The following is a 19,469-nucleotide window of genomic DNA, read 5'->3' on the forward strand; positions in this document are numbered from 1 at the left end:
TTTATGAATTCTGGCACTTTGTGATAGGTTTCCTATTTTCTATTTGTGTGTTCTATTCATTGAGAGAAATTATCCACCTTTTGTATGTACAGTACAAGCCCTATAGGCTATTAGCTGTACACTTCAAAAGTAGATGACTCTGAAATTGGAATCTGATTAGGGCTTTTAATCCCAGAATAATTAAAAGGCTATTTACGTCTTTTTAATTAGTCTGAGCTGCACTGGAGCATCTCAGATAATCATAAATACTAAGACTCAACTGAAAGTTTTGACACAGAGTCTTTGAACCCCATTTAAGATTTAAAAACGTTTTATTTTACATGTAAAAAGACACAAATAAGCATGTTCTAAGAATTATTTTTTTTTTTGGACATTAGAAAAGGAAGTCCCTAGGGGCCATTTATGCAAGAGCCAGAGATACCTGAACACGCAACGTCAATGTATGTTTTATTTTGAAAGATGTAACAGGAAGCTTCATGGCGTTGTCGTTGTTTTGATCATTTTTAAAGGAGTAGTCTGTTTTTTCCATCTTTTCCAACTTTTCGAGACATTTTTTTCCCCAACTTTAATTCTGTCTACGCCGGAGAAGTCTGTTGTAAGCGGCGTGTCTGTTACCATGCTGCGCCATTAGATGAAGACAACCAGGCACGATGTTCTTGTGCGCTGCGCACCCTCATACATTTATTGCGAATAAAGCAAAGTTAAGTAAATATTTAGAGGATTTTAACCGCGGCGCAATGCAGAAACAAGACGGACAGTTAGCTAGCCGCTGGTAGCTCGCTAAATTACGGATGTTTCGGGTACACTTAATCGCACAAAGGCGCACATTATGCTCGTTTTTCTTGCATATCAAAGTTTTGTGTTTGTTTTCGCTCTCTTTGAATGTTGCCTGCGGTCACAACGTCAAACTGCGCGCCGGTGTCACGGAGGACAATGGTGAACATTATTGCTGTAACGGTACAAAATGGGACACAACACCTTTTACCTCAGGGAAATGTGGCGTAAGTAACTTAGCTTGTTGTTGTCATTTGTTTGTGTTTACATATTTATTTTTCGCCGTGTCGTTAAAGCTACAGAGTTGCGCAGTATGTAATTAGTTTATTACTTAATCCTTACAGTGGATGCTCTACTTAAGCAGTGTTATTTCTGACGATATCTACACCCGTCAGAATTGGCAGAAAGTATTGAAACGCTTACTTTTATTGACACATAAAGTGTAATTTCTTCCCATTCTCAATAACCTGCCTTTCACAGAGATATTTTAGTATTCTCCCATCAGAACATTTGTGAGGTCAAGCACTGATGTTGGACGAGAAGAACCGACTTGCAGTGCTTTGCTCTAAATCATACCAAACATGTTTTGTCAAGTTGATGTCACTGTGTACTCAAGTCAAGTTCCTCCTAATCCAACTCGCTTATTAATGTCCAAATGGAGAGTCATGTTTTAAAGCGAAAGGGCCACCAGCAAACTGTTTCCACATAGTCTGAAGCATGAAATTATCCGAATTGTTACTGTGTGCTGATGACAATGTTCGGAAATTATTTCTTTAATTATTTGCTTGCATTGTCTGAATACTTTTGATATATTTATGTAATCCATGAAGGGTTTTTGTGTTCTTTTAGCTACAAATTTTCTCAATTAATGTATAACAGTATTTTTCCCATTGGCAGAACCTCTGCACCCTTCATGCAACGCATCAAGACCAAGGAGGAACGTCAGCCGACCTAACGATGCTCAGGATTAATGGTTTGTGTTAGCAATAGCAGACAAATGCTGACTCTATTTTTCTAAATACATGCTTGCATGTTTAATGTAAGACATTAAGACTTTTCAATAAAAATCTTTCAGTGCACTGGTCAAAACTAAGAAAAATGCATTTAAATGAGTAATACTCTTATAATTGACTGTCATTTCAGACATTTTAACTGTGTTTATTTCAAGTTTTCTCCAAATACTCTCTTCTGGTCTTTAGGTAAAATGGACAACGGGCTCCTGTCTGTTTATGGATGGGACCCATCTTTGTCGTCGGCTTCCCTAGGGCCATGGGAACACTCCATTTACTCCCCCTTTAGCTACATTTCAAACATGGTGCACCTCAGAAAGAGCAGAAGCACACTCATCAGACACACCCCACACCAGCCTCCTCCTCAGGTCATCTCTTTCTGATCTGAATGTTAAGCTTATTGGAATAATTTGATATATTTTTAGAAATAGTCAGAAATTAAATATTTTTTTTTATTGGTTCCACAGGTTCAGAATGTTGTACCTCCATCTTTCTTCGAGGTTAGATTTTATAAGTGTGCCCAGGTACATCAGCCGCGTGCATTATAAATCTGGCAAAAGTTTTGTTCTTTTGCTTGTCCATGAACTTTATTGGTAGAAAAAGACATACCTTTCCTTGTCAATCAACTCGACCTAGGTGAAGCTCGACACCGACCCCCCCCAGTTGACGTTCTTCCTGCTGATCCACAACCTGAGCCCCCTGGGTGGGACCAACCTGTCTCAGGTGGCCATACGAGACTCCATATCTGGGATCAAACCCATCAAAACTGAAGGCAGGGTCGTCGAAAGAGGCTACCAGACGTTTGCTATCGATTCACTGCTGGGTGTGTGACTGCATCAGAATGTTCTACAGTATTATTAACATTTAAAACGTGTACTTTCTGGGAACCAGAAACTGATTTGGATTTTGTTGATTTAGCCGGATCTCATGTTGTGGTTAATTACACTGCTCACGTAAGGAGTCACAATAATGAGCTCCTTGATCTTCCTGCTTTCCTGACCTTCTCTAATGCATCACAGGTGAAAAAAGGTTTCTCCTTCTATTTAATCATATTTTATTTACTCTAACTAGTGCCTTTGCCAAACCAACTCTTTCAAAATCTCAACATTTGTTCAGAATAAAATAATAGGATTATTCACTGCAATCTTACTAAGTATGTTTTCTGTGTTTTGACCTCTTTACCCCACAGAATGACGTCAGTATGTTTGGGCCACTGAGAGCCAATCTGACACTGAGAGTAAATTCAACTGATAAGGTAAGTTACAAAGAATGCCCTTTTTCTTGCATAATTAAGCAATTGTTTGTGAACTTTCTTTAAGTTTTCTCTTTCATGAGAATAAGAAATCTTGTCCTGTTGAAACTCTTTCCAGATTTATCCCAACCATGGAGTCCATTTTGCTGGATTTGTTGCTGGTTTCTTTATCACATTGGTGCTGCTGTTGCTGGGGGTTCTCGCTATTAAATTCACTAGTTCCAGAGAAAGATTTTGCCTTTTTCAGCGAAAGGTATCAAAATTCATAGTTATTGTTAAGTTATTCATTCATTTGTAAAAATACTGTATATATAGATATACAGGTAAAATCAGAAAGAAACAATATTTTTTCTTGACTGTCTAACATTAAGAGTTGTTGCCTTTTAAATAGTATGACTTGTGCCAAGTGTTTTGGCTTGTAACCTTCTCTCTTTATCCCCCACATGAAACTATTTTCATTGTGGCCAAATAGTTGAATTTTACTTTGATCAGACCAAAATAAGTGTTTGAGTTTTTACCATGACATAATCCACTCGTTGCCCTCTAATCAAAACATTCTTAAAAAGCAGAAGCTTAAAAAGCCATGGCCTCATCATCATCATTCCCACACTGTTTAAAGACATATTCATTGTTGTATATGCAAACTTCTAAATTCATTATTCTGCCATTTAGCAAATACAAATCATTCTTACTGATCTAAAACTCGGGGAAAATTTGCTCTATTATCAGAAGGCAAGAATAAAAGTTTTTGTAAATATTCCAAAAGACTTAAATATGGTGTTTCAGCTGCAAGTATTTATTTTTTATGTGCTTTTAAAATACACATATGTTTGTATTTATTTTCTGTGAATGTGTGATTTATTATTCATGCACTTGCTGCATTTTGTTCTGCAGAGAATCAGATGTCAGTTGGACCCTGAGTATGCAGAGTCCAGCATGAGTGAGACAATCAAAGATGAGGCTGCATTTGAGGACAAGATGGTGGACGTCATGGTGCTGGAGGATCCACAGAACATGTACCAAGCTCTGGATAAGTCAGTAAACTAATCTTCTATTAAAACCCTCAATTTAACTATGAGGATAATCAAACTGCTTTACTTTTTTCTGTTTTTCTTCCTGAAGCCTTGAAACGTCTTCCCTGCTACAAGCCTCCAGTAACCTGGAGGCCACCCGCATTCAGATGTACAAAGACCTGATGTCCTGCTTGCTTGGGGGGCTGCTGTCACGGGGCCAGATCAGCGCCCAGGCCCAGCAGAGGCTGCTCAGTGTGGTTCATGGTCAGCTGCTCGGAATGGAGGGCCGCCTGAAGGAAGAACGGGGCGCCCGCATGGCTGCCCTGGCTGGACAGTGTAACCTGGAAACGCATGAAGAGATGGAGGCAGAGCATCAGGAACAAGCGGCTGAAAAGGCCGAGGCCGAGAGGCTTCGTCAGCATGCGGACCAGCAGGTAGCAAGAACGTGTTTTGATTGGAAGAAATACCCTTAAAATGACCCCATTCACTGACCTTCTGTCTGTGACGTTTCCAGGAGTTTCTCCAATGCAGCCGCCTCCTGGAGAAGCTGCACAAGCAGAGGCAGAGTCACCTTCGCCGCGTCCTCTTGGTCCAACGTGAGGACGCTTCGGCGAAAGTCCAGAGAGAGATCATCGAGTGGCGGCGGGTGGAGCTGCACAAGATCTTCTCCGAAGAGCTGGAGGAGGCCACGAGGATGGGCGAGTTAGAGAAGAGCACAGCAAAGAGACTGCAGCATGAGTACTTCACTTGTCAGGTGAACATCATTTTAGTAATTGATTATTCTATTGATTATTCTGATGATTAGTCAACCTTCTGCAGATTTTTCATTTAACAACTTAAGCTTATTTTATACAAGTTAAAAAACATTACAAAATGCAAATAGAGAGTTAATCCAATTCCTTTTCCTCCTTTTTTTTTAAATCGAAAGCTTGTTGATTTCTACAATCGATTCATCATGATAAATCTGATTGTTTCAGCCCTACACTGAGTTTCATAAGCATTTTGCCTTTCATGAAATTGTAATTGAACATGAATATGTTATGAGCCTGGGATCCAGTTTTTACAACATTAGGAAGCTCTTTCTTTTAAATTTTTTTAACAGTAAAAAATTTTAATGAAAACAAACAGGAATTAAAAACACACAAAAAAAAGGTCTCCAGCAGGGCATGCACAGCAGATTCACAGATTTCTGAATCTTTGTGAGATGGCTTCAAAATTGTACTGAAGATAGAAACCATGGATGTATGACAGTCATTAAATACCACATCTACACATGTTTTTTTTTAATTTTATTTAAGAAAACATTTATTTTATTAATTCATTGCAGTATTATGTAACTTTCTGACCAGGATCAGCTGGAGGAAGTGCTGGATGTGGTTGTTGCCAATCAGCGGTACGTCCTGACTGAACGCAGCGCTCAGAGGAAGTTCCTGGTGCACAGCCTGCACAGCCTCGAGGACCTGATCTCTGAAATGTTCTCCAGCGCCTCCAGCAACCTGGACAGCTGGTTCTCCCACATCAAGAGGTCGGCACCGCAGCCCATTTCTCCCCCATCCCACTAACACCAGCATGTTCACTCAACACAGCGTTCAGATACTTCTCAAACCAACCTACATGACATTTGGGTGAATGTCATCATTTTTATATGTGGGAGTTGCAAAGATGCCCACAACTTGTTTCATTAGAGAGCCAATGAAACTTCTGGAAATCCTTTTCTGTCGTATTTTGCATTTACTTGTGTCCCACGCAACAGCTGGCTCTATTCACCCATCATCTCTAACATGTATCGTAGAATCCTTACTTTCTGCCACACATTAAAATCACTGTGGATCCCAGACATTATTTGAAGTTGTTGCTTGCATTGACCACCAGTGGGAGCGCTGTACCTTCAGAGCAGCTGAATCAGCTGCAAGAAAAGGCCCAGAAAGACCTCGTTATGGTGAGGCAAAGACTAGATGAGACCCTGAACCAGGAGAAGAGAGCGATGCGCTGTGGACTGATCAATAAGAGGAGAGAGCTCATCTCAAACATGGTGAGGAGATTAAATGAAGTTACTTCATTCAGTCAGTTCATTTGGGGACAGGCAGGGAGACCGGTTGTTAAAAACCATTTCTAAAGTAAAATTGCATTGTTAGTAATCTCCTCGTTTCCTCCTTTCCAGTTGAGGGTCCACAAGCAGAGACAGAGGGATTTATCCAGCATTACCAAAAGTCTGGAAGAGAAGATGGACGAAGCGCACCATCTGCAGTGTTGGCAGAACTTACTGACCGCTCGCAGCCTGGAGCTCGCAGAGCTCATCAACAGTCTGGATGAGGAGGCTGCTGCTGACATCCGCAAGGTGCCCCTCTGACAGCAGACGCTGTAATATAATTGAGCTGGATGCTGAAATATGAACAAGGTGAACATCTTTGGTTCACCTTCTGCTTTCTCTTTAGGTGACGATGCGAGGGATCCAGGGAGTGATGGCTGATGTGAAAGCCATCCAGCCTTCCGCGGCTCAGGCCGTGCTGACGCTGCTGCCGCCGGGTGCCAAACACCCCGTGCTGCAGGAGGAACCCGAGGCGGGGTCTGGCAAGTCTGCAGGGCAAGGGGCTGGTGCTCTTCTGCAGGGCCAGGAGAGGCTTCATCGGGAAGGCAAGGCAGCGCTGCGCACCCTCAGCTGCACCAGGGAGTCTCTGCAGGAAGGCATGGAGCAAGAGCTGCGGGAACAGAAGGAGCTCAGGGCTCACTGGAGAGATTTCTTTCGGTCAGCAATGTGATAACATGAATCATGAAATCCAAATATAGGAAAAGCTGCATTAAAGGAAATAAAGAAGAGCATTATTTTGTAGGAGTGCACTGGTTTGTCGGTGCCAATTCCATTAATTTTGGGAGATTGGTGATCGGTTGATACTTGCATGTGAAGCCAATCTTATTCCCTGATCTTATCAACCTCAGCAAGGTCTAAAAATTGACTGTTAGCCCCGCCCACCAAGTCATGCCAATTGGTAATCAGCGATCGGCCAGAAAACTGCAATCAGTTCACCCCTAGTATTTTGTATGACAGATTTTCTGTCATCACAATCTGAATCCCTGTTTTCCACATTACATGTTGAGAAATTCTCCAGTAACTACTGAAGTAGCTGAAACTAGATGATTGACTGGCTAAAACAATGAATAATGGAAATAGCATTTTTTTACCATTATTCAGCTCAGTTGTCAAGAAAGCTCTTACCTCAAATGTATAAAGTTTTCTGTTTATTTCCAACTTTCCCACTTAGGTGTCTGTGTTCGTCTCAGCTGACGCTGTCTGAGGACGACCGGCTGAGGATGAAGCTAGAGTTTCAGAAGAGTCTGTCTGTCATAGATCGCTGTCTGGTGCTTCCCCACGCCGTCTCCAGATCTAAACTCCACGCTGCTCTGGCTGAATGGAGAGCAAAGAGCGAAGAGGAGATGGTGAATAAATAAACACATATTACAGTCATCTGTTTATTTGCTTTTACAGACCCAGTTAAAAATCGTTGACTCTAGTGACCTCTGTTTTCTCAAAATATATACTCAAACAAGTGTTGTACATAACCTATGTTTTAGAACCGCAGGACTTGAATACTTTAAAGAATATGACAATAAATAGCACAAGTTAGTCTTCATGAAAGACAAAAAGCTTTTTGAGTCTGGAGTCCCTCTGCAGGGACATGCAGTAAAAGATAAACTTATTATGTGAAGAAAAGCAAGTCTTGTGCAGTTGGGCTCCCTAAAATAAAGCATTCTAGTGACAAAGTTGTTTGGAGAAATAAGAGTCCTGGAGCAACAAGGCTGATTAGAACAGGAGCAGAAACTATAATATGCACCTTAATGTCGTAATTTTCTTAAATTAAAATTTCTATAGTCCTTTTCTTTAGCTGTAACTTCAAAACTCAACTACCGTATTTTCTGGACTACAGAGCTCACCTCACTATAAGCCGCACCCACAAAGTTTAAAAAACAAAACAAAACTGCAAACGTACATATATAAGCCGCTGGCATCTCCGCCGCTCTCGGTAAGGACGCATCCCTGCGTCTCCAATGCAGAACCATGGATTCGTTCACGCCGTGTTTACGTGCAGCAGCTCTACTACCCTCCTGTACTACCAGATCGATAGCCCTGAACTTAAAAGTGGCATCGTATGAACTTCTTCGTGTGGTTTTCCATGATGAGGGGGTGTGAGTTTGAAAACATGAGAAATGTTTTCAAACTCAAACCCCTTCATCGGGGTTGCTGCTAGCATGTGCTTGTTCTTTGATTTCCGATTTTGACTGCCAATGATTCATTTTCTGCTAAAGAGCCCCCTGGTGATTGAAGAAAAAAACTGCACTGGGCTATAAACTGCATGGTTCAAAGGGTGGGGAAAAAGTAGCGGCTAATAGTACGAAAAATGCGGTATATATCCAATTTTTCTTTGATATTTTCCATTAAGCCACATCTCTTAGTCTACATGAAAAGAAGATTCTGGCTTATGCTGCTTTAACTAGATGAGAAATGGTGAGTGGTGTACGCTGGGAGTACAAGACAGCTGTAGCCTATTAGTACGTGGCTTCTGGATGACTCCATATTAAGAAATTAGACGTGACTTATAGGGTGGCTTCATTTCTAATCATAACATAACCCTCTACCTGGAGTTATTTCACAACAATACTTGTGGTTTCTGTTTTTTCTTTTCTTTTGTTTTTTTAGGAAAATATGCAATCAAAGGGGAGAAGCACAGAGGCCAGAAAGAAAGCAGATACATCTGAGGTGGTGCGTTTCCAAAAACGGCTCCAGGACAGGATTGATCTGTTTGAGAAAGAAAGGGAAATGGAGAACAGTGTTATGAACAAGGTAGTGCTGTCTTCTTTTTGATTCATTTTCAGGTGCTTTTACAACTAGTCCAATTGGAGTAACATTTACAATAAATTCTCTATATCAAACCATTGTTTGTGATTTTGGCAGGTGATGGAGGAGATGCAGAGGGAGAGGGATGACTATCTGCTCTGTCAGGCAGACAACCTGGCAATGCAGATGGCTACAGTCATCTTCCAGAAGGCTGAGCGATGGGCCAAAGTGTTGGAGACGTCCAAGGCCATGGTCACCCTGCAAAGCCAGCTCATCCAACAGCTCAGGGAGAGAAATGTCTCAGAACTACAGGATATGGCTCAGAGTATACACAGCCACTGCTTGGTAGGTAGATCCTGTCTGGAGAATCATCCATTGTCTCTTTGTATGCCTTTTAAACTGAAGGGGGTTTTAATTTTTGCAAATCTTGCAAAAGAGCCTAGAAGAAGCAGAACAACAGCTTCAATCGGAGAGGACAGAGCTGGACAGGCTAGGAGTACTGTCACTCAAGATCCAGACTGTCTTTGAGGGAGAGGAGGCCAGAGAGGAAGATGACGTGTTCGAGCTCCAGCCCGATTGCAGCATGACGCCTATTCTCCAGGATGCGCTTCACAAGTGTGAGCAGGTCATTGCTTTGACGTTTGAAAGGTGAGCTATTGAGCTAACTTCTAAATATCTTTCATTTCCCCCCAAACTGCAACAAATAAACATATAAACAAATAAACACACCCAATCTGTACGCCTCATTAAACAGGCTCTTTATCTACAAATGTACTTGTTTTTAGCTTTTTTTGTAGCACACCACATCACTGAGATGGCTCTCAGTATTAAATGTCATATTTTTGAACAGTGATGCATCAAAAAGGCTTTGATTTTACTGAACCTCAGTGCCGTGTGGGAGTAAGATCGACTGATAGCGTTGAAATGATTTAGATTTTAGTTTGCAACATTGGCAATGGCAAAATCACATGTAGAGTTCCTCAAGGCTCCATCCTAAGACTGCTTGTATTCAGTATTTGTATACCTGCCTGCTCAGATTAGGAGGCGTTACAGTATATCTTATCATGCATATGTTGATGACATCTGACCAGACTCTTAAGTGTCAGTAGGAGGATGGATCCGAATTTTCTCCATCGTAATACAAAGAGGACAGAAGCCATTGTTATTGACCCTGTGACCACAAGGTTAGAGAGTCAGTTCAGTTAGAAACCTCAGGGCCAGCAAGGTTGTGATCAAGCTTTCTAGTCTATTAATCAGTTAGTACCTTAGGAAATTAGACTAATTGAGAACTTCCTGTGACAAAACAACCTCAGCCCATAAGCTCTTCTCTAAACTTTACAGTGGACTTGGTTTTGTAAGGCAAATACCGTTCCCCTAGTAACTATGAAAATATGTCTGGTCTTTTCTATCAGGACTGAAAACATTCATCTTTTAGAGTAGCTTACTCATGAAGTTTTGGTTTTAATTATTCATTTGTTTTAAATTAGCATTCAACTGTCTGTGTATTTTAGTCTTAATAGTTAAAAAAATTGTTTTTAATGCTATTTACTTTACATTTTTTCCTCTATTTTTATGTAAAAAAAAAAGAGAACTTGCAGGTTGCCTAGTGTTTGGATGTTTCTATAGAAACGGTGTTAAAACGGTTTAGGGGTCAACTGAGGCTTTAGACATTCCCAGTGTTAAAACTGTTCTTCTCTTCAGGTTTCAAGAGATTTCCACCAGCAATCAAGTCAAGGAAGAATTAAAAGAACAGATCGAGCTCAAAAGGCTTTACTCAAACTGTGACCAGGTCGGATTTTATTCTCTGTTCATTTCTACATTAAATACGCGATGGAAATCCTGCTGATGGTTAACAGAGCGTAAAGAGAGTCTATACTTGACAGGATCTGGAGTTTGCCTCCCAGCTGGTGAAGCAGAGTCGCGTCTCTGACGACGTTCTCCTGGAGGTTCTGCGTCTCCTCCTCCCAAGTCTGCCCGAAAGTGAACTTCTCTCGCTCAGCGACGCGCTCTGTCGCAAACAACATCCCGTTTCTGCTTTTACAGAGCAAGAACACTCTGGGTAAGAAGAGAGTCTGTGGTTTATTATCTGGCAAACGACCAAAGCCTCGTTTGGGTCACGTTCTTTTTGGATTTAATCAAACTGTATTGGATGACATGATGAGAACAGGTTTGATTTATAGTGAGACTCATTCTGGTGCAGACGTTAAAAAAAACATTTGAGAGTTTTTCTGGCAATCTGATGTGATTAGGCAGCTCCAGAGGAATTCTTTGTTTTTCCCCTATCTTTTCTCCCTTAAGAACAACCTTTGCTCACCAAATCTATGTCCACGTCTGTGTTGTGTGTCAAACACAAAAACCGTTCCGTCAATTTAAACAGAGACTCCAAACATTTTAACTTTCTTTCACATCAGTCAGTGCCTTTTGAAAGTAATCTTACTTATCAGAACCTGTCTTAGATGGCATCTAACCAGTTAAATCTCGCTGCTTGATTGTCTGTTTTTGAGATGTTTTTTTTTAAATAAACTTTTTCAGGATGGCAAGAGGGTGTTAAATCGGCTCAGTGTACACATTGGCAACAGACTGACATCGTGGAATGAATTTAAAATCAGCAACTTATTTTATTCTTTGATGGAAAGTGGGTAGAAGTGTTTTCTTTTGCTTTCTCTGCAGTGAAAAAGTGTGAAGACCACCAATTCATGGCTCTACACCTGTATCTTGTTGATCCTTTGCTGAGGAATATTTGCTAAGAATGGATTGAAATTAAAAACTCTTCAGTTAGCAGACTGAAAAAAAATTAAATCCAAAATAAGTGGACAATATGACCTTCATTTTGAAAAATAGAAGTGATAATGAAGTTCTTGAGGTTGCTACTCAGCAACTCAGAACCTTCTTGCTGCGAACACAGGTTGTACCAGTATTACTTTAAGTTAACAAAATCAATCTAGGACAGTCGAAGATCTTCTGTTTTACCCCCAAAATAATCATTTTTGCTTCAATAGCCTTTGGAGTATTTCTCAAAAAGTCATTTTAACATATTCTAAAACAAAACCAAATGGTTATCCTTCAAAAACTGAGACTTATCTTGAGGCCTTGGCAAACTAACATGATATAAATTTAGTACAAAAAAAAAACATATTGCAAAGTTTGAACTGCATGATAAATCTGTGGAGGAGTTTAAAGCAGTTCTCTTACTGAAAACAGAGCCAGCTGTTTCTTTCAGCCCTTTTGGCGACCAACAAATTAGCGCAAGCTAGCACACTTCTTTCTACAAATCAGCTGCTTCACGTTGCTTCTATTTCTAATAGATTTGTTAAAACAGTTTTCTAATCGAAGCTTGTTGAAACACAACCATCTACAAGTGAGATCTTTAATTTATATAACCTCGCTGCAGTCTGCTTCCCCTCAGCTAAGATGAAGAGATAAACTTTTTTACTCCTCATTTCGCTTCCTTCTCTTATCCTAATAGCCTGGAACGCTGTTTTATGTCTCCTGCTGAGTTTGGCTTGCCTTGCTGATGAGGAATGCCTCCAGCAGGAGTTTTGGATTGCTTAGTAATCCAGCAGAAAATATTGTGTCTGGAAAACCATGCAGTATGTTTTCCCTTTCAAGGTCTTTGTTATTTTCAAAGTGTTCAGGAAAATTGCCTTTTCTAACCATTTTATACTCCTGCTAAAGCGAGATGACGTGATCAGTAGGGTTTAGTACCAAGGTGTACAAGAAATGAAGTAGATGTGTCAGATTATGACAATGGTAAATGGACTGAACTTACATAGCGCTTTTCCAGTCATTTTGACCACTCAAAGCGCTTTACACTAGAGTCACATTCACCGAGTCGCACTCACACACTTATAGGTAGGCAATTTGTGTGCATGTGGCAGGAGGAAGCTGGAATCGAACCTACAACCTTCCAATCACAAGACGACTACTCTACCATAGAGCCACAGTCGCCCTAAGTGTTGACAAGTGTTGATCCCCTGCTGATCCAGAAACTGAAATTAAGTTGTATTTGAATTTGCTTTGCTCAGATCAAAACTGACTGGCTAAAATTGAAAAAAAAAATGCTTTTGAAAACTGACTCTAACCCAGGACAAACTGTGCTAACTTAGCATTTGTTTACATCACTGTTCCTCTTATCCATGTAATTTGTTTATCGTCAACTTTCGTCAGCTCTTTTGACATGACGAATTATATCTGACAACTTCATTTGTGTCCCATTCCAGCTCAAAATGCTCTACGTTCCTTGAAGTCCAATATAGCTCTATCAGTCTGCACTCAATTACTTTTTTATTTCATCTTTCAAGAAGATGAGATACAAAAATCAAATGTTTCAAATCAATTTAAGTTTCAAAATATTAAATTCAGTTGTGTTTTAGTGACAATTATTTCCAAACCAGTACATGGATTTCAGATTATGCTGATTCAGATTTAGTCTCTAAGTGCCTTTATTCATGTTGAGTCATCCCGATTGAATCTGAGCAACGTAAATTCAAATACAACTCATTCAAAATCAGCTTCTGATTTCACAAAGTTCTGCTCACAATTTAGCTCCTCGCGAAGAAATGAACGGTGTAAAAGGTTTATGATTGACAGACATCTGTCTGTGTCTCCCGCCTCTAACATGTGTTCTTCCTGGGCCTTTGGATTTCCAGATGATAAATTGAGCAGTTCTCTGTGAGAAGAGAAGTTATATTGTTTTATCACCTGCTTTAAAATGTTCTCCCTGACCCGTTTGCTGCGCTCCTTGGTCTTCTCAATACTGCTTGTTCACAAATGTTCCCTGAACAACCTGTGAAGCCTTCAGATAACAGCTGCATTTAAGATGAGATTAAATCCCTCACAGGTTGAATCTGTTGACTAATTAGTCTGATTTATGAAGACAATCTGTTGCAGTGATTTCATGAGATCCCAATAAAATACCGTGTGTGGTTGTAACGTGTCAAAAGGACAACAGGTTTTAGGGATATGAACATGCCTCGTGGTTGCAGACTTCCGTTTAGAGGTTTGCCGTAATGGGAACTTTTATTCCACTGGGCTGTGGACAAGAAAAGCTCCACTCATGGCTGCTTTTATGCTCTCAGAGTTTGACTTTTGCATCATGCAGTTCACGCCTCACTCTAGCTGTGTGAAGCGAACTGAATGTTTTTACTTTAAGAAGTGTCCCTGAAGTCATCTCTGAATGAGAACACCGCTTTGTGGGGGAAAGGCGCCTGACGGTAGAGACGTGACATTACAGTTTTTTGGTGTAAAGCCATTGAGTTGCTTTAAGACCACGATGATGACGATGCCTCTTTCTGCAGATGTGCCGGGGAGCAGAACAGAGCCGTTCCTGTCAGACTGAGAGAAATTGCGGTGCGGAAAATCATCATTAATACGCCAAACGGCGCTGTGGAAAGAGAGAGGTGGGTTCAGCACGTTTCTGCGATTATCTTTGCTTTTAAATGAAGGCCGGATGTTCAGCTACCACCGAGAATAACTTGTGGATCAGTGGTTCGCCATCATCATTGACAAATCCCAAATTAAAGTGAAACATGGCTTTGATCAGAGGAATGTTTGTGGCTTGGCGCCAGTGGCCACAAAGCATGAGGTAAGCACAGAAATACTCTGACCCAGCTAACAGCGGCCCCTTTGTTTTCCAACTCTGTCAGGCTGGAGGAAAAGAGACTGAGCGCGGTGGAAAAGCTGCTCCCTAGGTCCCGTCTCCTGCGTCCCAGAGATGCCGGACCGTTGCTAGCTGACGACATAGGAGCTCGGGATGTTTTGACACCAGCCGCACTTGTTCCGCAGCTGCGGAGCGACACGGAGGAAACGGCGCATGGCCCCGCAGGGGAAAGCGTAACCTCAGACTCCGCCTGCGGTGCGGTGGGCAGCCTCGCCACCGGAGAGCGCTTGTTTGTGTTTCGGGATCCACCGGAATCCAATAACTCTGTTGTGGTTCCAGAAAGGAAAAAGAAGAGGAATTTTCTCAATTTCAAGAAAGGCTCAGTTGCTCCTGCAACCTGAGGCTAACACAGTGCCTTTTCTAATGTTTATGTTGTAAATATATTATATAAATAAATAAATAAATCACCAATAAATTCATAGTTTTACTTTGGAGCTGAAAGAGCATATTTTTGTACTTTTTATTATGTATGCAGTGTCCGGCTTTGTTTCAATTAAAGGCAGCTGACTTCTTACTCCTTATGTCATTTATTTGCATTAGACACTGGAACATTTCAGAAAATGTTCATTTAGTTCAGTAATTCAGTTCAAACAGTGACACATGTAAATATGGATTTGGTATAAACACACTAATGGAACTGAATAGCCTTGCTGGAAATATTACAATATCCAGTTTTGGCTTTTGTTTCTTAAAACATTCTTTACTTCTTATCTCTTTAGCTGAAATATGTCTTGTTTTCTGCCTGGACAGCACTCCATAGTCTGCATTAACGAACCAGAACAGTCAAAAACTAAAAAAAAATACTGGATCTGCTTTTTGCAGAGTAAGATTAACTCATTTCTACAGCTGTGATTTCCTTTCCAACAGTCAATCTGTTTTCCCTGCTGAGCCTTCCAGTTCTTCCACGTCATCCTCATTTTTCTTTCTTTTTTTTTTTTAACTCCGTCTCCATCCTTAAAGGTGGAGCCAGTCGTTCTCTCTGCAGCCTACTCATTGAACTCCCGTACAGGCAGCCGGACCTCTCTGGAGCTGACAGACATGAGGCTGGGACTGACTGCTCTCCTCTGCTTCAGCGTCGTGCTTCAGTGCGACTGCGCTCCTCCGACCTGCTACTCCAGATCGCTTAGCCTGAGCAAAGAAATCATGACCCTGCTGGACAAGATCCACAATTCCTATCGCACCGTAAGAACGCTTCACTGCAGCAGTGGTCATGTTAGACCCGAGGCTTTTACTTTGTCTAATTCTTGCTGTGTTGATTGGTTTGTAGAAAGCGTGTGCTGAAGTTCTACCTGTCATCCACATTGATGTGCATGTAAGTTGGAAAAGCATCTATAGAGGAAACCTGTGGGGGTTTTTTTGTCTTTGTCTAGTATTAAGGGTTGTTTCAGGTGAACATGATTGACTGTCAGATAAGAGCTACATTCAATCAAACTGTTTGGTTGTTTGCATCAAGGTTAAAACATCTAATTAAATGAAGATGTTAGTTCAAAAACATACCATTATCTCTCTAGAACGCATGCATCACCAACAAACTGCGTGACTTTCTCTACGTGGTGCTGAACCATCCCAGCCAGAGCTGCAGAGAGAAGCCCAGAATGGTCCTGTTGAAGCGGAAAACCCAGAACCTGTTCACCATCATCACCAGAATCTGTTACCGGGTGAGAGCCTCTCGGCCGTGTTTTCCCTACTTTTAAGCCGGAGCAGCTCGACCAAACGTAAACTTGCGTTTTTCTGCTGTTTTTGTTGTTTCTGTCCCCGTAGGACTTGGTGTTTTTCACAGACGACTGTGAGGCCATCGACACCGGACGCAGCAGCCCAAACCTGGCTGAAGACAGACTGCAGCTGCTGCAAGAGGACAGATGAGACAGCTCACACTCATTCACACAGACATATACCTTCGTAGAAATCTATTGTATCCAAATGTAGAGCAGTAAAAGGAAGCATATAACACCGGAGACGAGGCTGTTTAACGTCCTGCATGTTCGCTGGCTGAGGGCTGGGCGACAGGCTGCATGTCGGGGGACACGTGTGGTCACATTCCAGCAGCAAGCGGAGAACTTTCCACAGGAAATTAGCTGAATACCAGCCATGCCGATGAAAACCAAATAATAAACCAGTACAAGGTGCTTGTGTGTGCAGCATTGACCTCTGCTTATTTACCAGGGGTGATCAAAGGTTTGTGTGTAATTAGCAGGAATAGGTTGCGTTACTGGGAGCTCCCCAGTAACACAACTGTGATGTTTACAGGGTGGCCTCCTGTAAACAATTGAGGGCTTCGACATGGACGTCAAACATGTTGGAGAAGAAATGGAGTTTTCTTCCTCTTTCTTGTACCGTTTGTATCTCTCTGAATGTTCTTGAATAGGTTTTGCATCTAAGGAGCCGTGATGTTTCTGCTACTTTGTTATTATGAATAATAAGTACAACGACTGTTCACATCAACATGTATACTCTCGCAATCAGTAGAGGTTGTTATTCTTTTCAAGTAATAAAAAAGTTCTTTTCCTATCAATTTCCATGTCCGTGTTTTCTTCCCATCATTCTGCACTGCACATCATTCTCTAAAGTACACACTTCCATTAAAATGTGATGTTTTTGCTATGTAAAACAAAATCTCACATTTAAATCACTTCAAAACAAACAAATTGATTCAGACTCAGTAGCTGTATGCCGGAGACTTGTGGGATGGAGCTCTTTTTTTTGCTGCCAAAATGTTTGGCACTAAAGGAGAAAATTATAAAACAGCACAGAATCAAAATGACCAGCTCTCATCTGATACGCAAACAATTAAAAATAACTAGATTTATAATTCAGTCTTTACTTTATTGCTCCCTCAGCTGAATTAGTTACTTTTCATACCCCTTTGTATTTGTGCCAGTCACTAGGACATCATCCATTAGCATGCGCTACAATTTATACTATTTTTAGCTCAGAGATAAAGAGTTTTCACTGAAGTTTCCTGATAATGCACTGGTTTGTAAACTGAGCTAAAGTGCAAGAATGAAAGGATTTCTCACCAGAATATTCGCGAAATTGTTGTATTATATCCCCAAGAGATGATTTCTCCACACTAAGAAAACAGCAGATTTCTCGTTGGATTTCTTCCAAAATAGGTGTTGTGTTTTTCTTCTGTAGCTCATGTTCTCATCTAATGTTTTCTTCATCAGCTCACACAGGGGCTTGTGGTCAACCAATGAGTAGAGCGGACTGGGTAGATGTAGGTGTAAATCAGGCTTTGGTGCACAGGGGATTAAACTCTCCTTTGAAAAATGTGAAACCAATGAAAGAAACAGCAAAGGGCTTTTGGTTTGACAATATATTTTAAGGAGATTTTCTGTTGTTTACTTTTGGGGAATATGTTGCTCTGACAAAAATATGAGAGCTGTGTTAAAATGCCGGTGAAAAATCAGTCAGATCAAATGTATTCTTCCTGTCTTGAATAAACAGTGGAAAAGCCAATGAATTAACACTAAATGATGTAAATGATAGGTTTTATGGAAGAAAACAAAATCAGATATGAGTTCAGTGCTGGGCTGGTTTAAACACAAGCTTGGTTGCATTCGCAATTTTGTGAACAGGGGCTATTAAACTCTCATCAAAACCTTTGTAAGTGTAACAGTTGTTTTTTTCTTTTGCTTTTAAGTCAACTGGTTGTAAAAAAGTACCCAGTGATCCAAAATAGACAAACTTTAGTGCTTGGTATAGTTTGACATTTGTCCTGCATGAAAAAATTAATAAATCTTTTAGAAGACAAAATCTTATTAACCTTTTAACTATTTTGTGTAAATGCCTTTCGATTTGATTTAGGTGTTCAGCTCTTTTTTTTAGGAGTCTATCAACATCCCACTTATGGACATTATGAACTCTGCCTCCCCCAAGTTCTCCTAAAACCATTAGACTGTGATTGTTGATTTCATTCCTATCCTTTGCTGGCCTCTGCTGGCGGAACTGCGTTATTGCATTTCGATTCACGGGAAAAGTATGAGTCTGTTCTGGGCAAAACTAACACATATGGCAGACGGCTTTTATCTGCTGGTTCCCTCTTGTCATGATTTTGGTCTATGCGTGTCACAATCGACTCAAGGCAAATGCAAATGAAGCTGCTGCGTAAGGCCTCCAGGCCGCCAGGGGCATCCCATAAATTCATGAATCTTAGGCATAGATCTAAAATTTTTAGATTTGCTTATTGATATAATGAAATGTAATCTTTCCTTTGTGTTTGAGCTCAGTTTGCTCACAAATACAGCAAGTCTTATCCCTGATTGATTTTAAACATCTTACTGAAGCCATGTTAGCTTTGGTGATGTTCTTAAGAAGAAGAAGGCACATTCCAGTCCTCTCATCATCAAGATCTCTGTGGATAAAATGAGCAGCTGGGTGACCACTCTGCCTGTGATGTGGAGTCAGGCCCTTCAGTGTGTTTTCTCTCCATTGAGTTCTTATGTTCTCTGGTCAGTTTTACTTCCTTGAGTTATCCCCTGCCCACATTTCACTCTGTCTCCCAGGTTCAAGCTAGTGCTGAAAATGCTTTCACATTAGACCTCTAGAGCCACATCCTCCTCGTGACATTAACTTACTTGGAAAACTCACCTTCTCCAAAGTCGTTCTCTGCAGTTCTGCTCACCACTGGTGTTGCCACTTGCCCAATCTATCAGTTCTGCTTCTCTCTGAAAGAACCACCTTTCCCCTGATGCGACATACATTCCCCCAGGTGCAAGGATCATTCTCTCCTCCTACAAAAACAAACCCACTAGCAGTTTCCCTGAACAGCTAGAGTGTCGTCTCCATAGACAACGCTCTAGAAAGGATTCCCAATCCTCTGCAGCATATTCTGGTCAAAGGTTCCCTGAATACATTTTTAGACAGAAAGAGATCAATTTTGAACAGAGGACCCAGGTTTGTGGAATGTGTTGCCTCCATTTTTGGTGCT

At 41.0% G+C, this 19,469-nt stretch overlaps 2 protein-coding genes across 2 annotated transcripts; both read left to right on the forward strand.

Annotated features, from left to right (window-relative positions):
* Positions 1-513: 513 nt before the first annotated feature.
* Positions 514-15,053, forward strand: LOC114135756 (limbin). Its single transcript, XM_028003307.1, has 23 exons — positions 514-1,001; positions 1,672-1,747; positions 1,974-2,152; positions 2,252-2,308; positions 2,421-2,607; positions 2,703-2,803; positions 2,974-3,039; positions 3,155-3,289; positions 3,931-4,070; positions 4,159-4,483; positions 4,564-4,803; positions 5,399-5,574; positions 5,922-6,081; positions 6,211-6,387; positions 6,485-6,795; positions 7,310-7,484; positions 8,743-8,886; positions 8,998-9,225; positions 9,317-9,528; positions 10,582-10,669; positions 10,764-10,939; positions 14,178-14,279; positions 14,526-15,053. The coding sequence occupies exons 1-23, from the start codon at positions 792-794 to the stop codon at positions 14,878-14,880; spliced, it is 4,020 nt and encodes a 1,339-aa protein (XP_027859108.1). The 5' UTR covers positions 514-791; the 3' UTR covers positions 14,881-15,053.
* A 116-nt stretch (positions 15,054-15,169) lies between these two features.
* On the forward strand, positions 15,170-17,051 carry LOC114135757 (cytokine-like protein 1). The gene is made up of 4 exons (XM_028003308.1): positions 15,170-15,721; positions 15,807-15,851; positions 16,051-16,197; positions 16,301-17,051. The coding sequence occupies exons 1-4, from the start codon at positions 15,578-15,580 to the stop codon at positions 16,400-16,402; spliced, it is 438 nt and encodes a 145-aa protein (XP_027859109.1). The 5' UTR covers positions 15,170-15,577; the 3' UTR covers positions 16,403-17,051.
* The last annotated feature ends 2,418 nt before the right edge of the window (positions 17,052-19,469 follow it).

This window comes from Xiphophorus couchianus, chromosome 20, assembly GCF_001444195.1.
Source record: "Xiphophorus couchianus chromosome 20, X_couchianus-1.0, whole genome shotgun sequence".
NCBI lineage: Eukaryota > Metazoa > Chordata > Actinopteri > Cyprinodontiformes > Poeciliidae > Xiphophorus > Xiphophorus couchianus.